The 3,030-nt window shown below is 36.7% G+C and overlaps 1 protein-coding gene across 1 annotated transcript; it reads right to left on the bottom strand.

Moving 5' to 3' along the window:
- Positions 1-920: 920 nt before the first annotated feature.
- LOC105056673 (late embryogenis abundant protein 2-like) lies at positions 921-1,603 on the bottom strand. The gene is made up of 2 exons (XM_010938961.4): positions 1,465-1,603; positions 921-1,317 (listed from the first exon to the last, which is right to left on the bottom strand). The coding sequence occupies exons 1-2, from the start codon at positions 1,500-1,502 to the stop codon at positions 1,092-1,094; spliced, it is 264 nt and encodes an 87-aa protein (XP_010937263.1). The 5' UTR covers positions 1,503-1,603; the 3' UTR covers positions 921-1,091.
- Positions 1,604-3,030: the final 1,427 nt, after the last annotated feature.

Consider the following 3,030-nt stretch of genomic DNA (forward strand, 5'->3'; position numbering starts at 1 on the left):
TATTTGTTCAAATCAAATACCCAATCCATACCTAATAAAGAATAGTACGTAGTATTATGTAGAGTTTATGCTTTTTTCTTTTTTTTTTTTAAGATTTTCTCTCATGACAAATGACGTAGTAGTACCATCAGAGACGATGCTGCTAAAGAACTACGTCCATACGCAAGATACGAAAGAAAAATTTCATTATGATGAAAAAAGAGATACATCACTCAGAACTCTCCAAACTCTCCAAACTCTAACCGCAATTTTTTTTTCTCAAACCTCTCATACAAAACTGTCGAGATTGACAAAACTGCCAAGATTGATAGAAAGTACAATATTTATACTGATTCAAAAGTTCCATTCACATCGCAACACGGATTTTTCGGATCGGATCATAGTTCGAACCCATAAAAAATATTCAAAATTCAAACCACATTAACATTATAGAATTATCACATATTTCTAGATATATTACTCAAGAAAAATCTATGAAATACTTTCAAAGAAAATTATTCCAACAGTCACAAGCATAAGATCCGTGGGAATGAAATTGATGAAGACATTGATTTTTTTTTTTTAAAAAAAAAAGACGCAATGATTTATGGGAATCAAATTCAATTGATGAAAAGAAAAAAAAAAAAGTGCACTATCTTCTCGAAGAAGTCTACAATGTATTTATTGAAACAAAATTGATGAAAACAAATGTATACACGATTTCTCAACTAAATCTACGCACTGTTTCCTTTCGAATCTTTTGGGACCAACCAGCCCAGAGGAAAGCCTAAACGACCCAATCCACTCTCCGGCCCTCTCAAGGAAAGGATCAAGAAAATACCCTCCTTTCCCACTTCGTCCAGAACCAACAGGTACGTCGACTCATTCGAGTCAAAATTATAAATATATATACACACACACACACAATAAGATTGAACTGCCAAACAAGTGATCGAGTCCCAAAATTCTCAGAGTATAACTTTTACTGACCACCTTTTAATCATTCTTCATTGATACAAAAAGCAAAAAGCGAAATATAAGGGGAAAAAAAAGAGGAAAAAGAGACAGAGAGATTATATAGATCTTTTTACATATCTATTAAATATATATTCTCAATGTTTCTTCGGAAGCAATCGAGCTCGGAGCTCCGCTGCATCGACCTCGTCGAACCGGTTTTCGGGGATCCAACAACCCGTTTTGGGGTCTCTCATCCAGAATATCTCCTTCTTAGCGGATCCACCCGACTCCATTGCCGTCTTCTCCGTCGCAGCCGCCGCCCTCTTCGCCACCCCCGGAACGGCACGTGCACTCTCCGCCGCCACACTGTAACACCTCCCGCTGTAAAACGACATATAAAAAGAGTAAGAAAAAAGAAGAGACGCAAAGAAAAGGATAGTATATGTATATGTATATGTATATAGGGAGTAATATTGATTAAGATTGATGAATTAAGGTGCAAAAACTACTGGTGGCTTTAGTAATTACCTGAGAGAGAAGAGAGAGCTGACCAAAACCTTAGACATCGTGAGGGACAAGAGAAAGAGAGGTACGGAGTCAATTACTAGGATGAAGTGCTGAGGCTATGAAGAGGGAGGAAGGGTTTGGGGGGACTTTATAGAGGGAGGGAGGGGCGGGGTTTATCCGAGTTCTGTTAGGAATTAGGATAAGACAAGGAGAAGGAAAGTTGTAGCGGGAATCTCCAGTCTCCTGATCTTTTTCAAACTCTCTCTTATCTCTAATTAGCTTTCGGGTAGTATAGAATGCAATTCCTATACATGCTATGTTAATGATTGTAAATTGATTGGGAGAGGTATAAGATTAGACTAAGCATACACCTTATCTGTCTCCTGATATTTATATTTTACCTTGTGAGCCCACTACACACCGTGATTATATATTGATTGGATTCAGTATAAGAGTTTTTTTATATTTTTCTGATACCTACATGCTTCACACGCTAGGATCCACCCTTAGGCCTAAACCATGACATCTAGATTACTTAAATAAAGTGCTTCTTGGCATAGACGTGCATGTTAAAAGGCTTAAACTAATACCTAAGCGCGTGGTCTATGTGGTCTCTCTTTTAATAACCTTGATGATTGATTGTTTTACTTGTACTGGTGAAAGTTCATCACTAATCTCTAGAAATTAAATAGAAAATATGTTTGTTATTGTCTTGGTTTAACCTTTTTCTCGTTGCACATAATAATAGTAGCTTCAACTTTTCTTCTTGATGAGAACAAAAGATTCAAAAAATTAGGGAAAAGATCCAATAAGTTGGCTCGTTTGGTGATTTGTACATCAATTACATGTTGAGAATTGGATTATAATTTAGATACGAACAAAACCTTTTGTTTTTAAGCGGGGTGTGTGATGATTAGAATAAACCTAAGGTGAGAGTGACTCGCTTGTCACTTAAAATCAAGATGCATCCAGTGATGCAATAGACCTCCTTAAGGCCCATCCTGGCAGGCCAGACAGACTTTAACGTGACAGCATATAAAGCAAAGTTTCAGGTTGATATATTAATCCCAAAATATCATACCATTGTTTTTTCTTTTATTAGCAAGTGTATCTCATTCCTAGCATGAGAGTGTTGCTGTGCCCTTTTACCACAATGATCGAATTGCAACATCTGTGAGAGAAGCCTCATCTTGGCTATGGGTTTGAATTGTAACGTTCGTACCAAAGAATGGTTGATTTTTTTTCACAATGTCAACTGTTGAATGGCACAATAGCCATCTTAAGAGCTATTCAGTTGAAAGGAGAGGAGAAGATGTTGGGTGTGCTTTGAGAGCTGTGTATCTACTTTAAAAGCAGTGCAAGGTACAATTCAATGATTGATGCTGCGAAAAAGGATCAATCATTCATTCATGTGTAAGGTATATCCAGAACCTCTGGCCATTGCCATACGATATTTTCTATTCAATTATGTTATTGAGTCAATTAATATTTACTTTTTTAGCATATATACATTCACGTAACAATGAACCTAGAACCATGCTTGAACACGTGAAACATGTGGGTAGCTAAGAAGACTTATCCATCATC

The sequence above is a fragment of the Elaeis guineensis genome, chromosome 13, assembly GCF_000442705.2.
Source record: "Elaeis guineensis isolate ETL-2024a chromosome 13, EG11, whole genome shotgun sequence".
In the NCBI taxonomy this organism is placed as follows: domain Eukaryota; kingdom Viridiplantae; phylum Streptophyta; class Magnoliopsida; order Arecales; family Arecaceae; genus Elaeis; species Elaeis guineensis.

Bases quoted from the DNA above. Each gene is read 5' to 3' on its own strand.
- LOC105056673 (XM_010938961.4), bottom strand. From the start codon at position 1,502: ATGTCTAAGGTTTTGGTCAGCTCTCTCTTCTCTCTCAG. The intron at 1,318-1,464 runs GTAATTACTAAA...GTCGTTTTACAG, and splicing joins AGCTCTCTCTTCTCTCTCAG to CGGGAGGTGTTACAGTGTGG.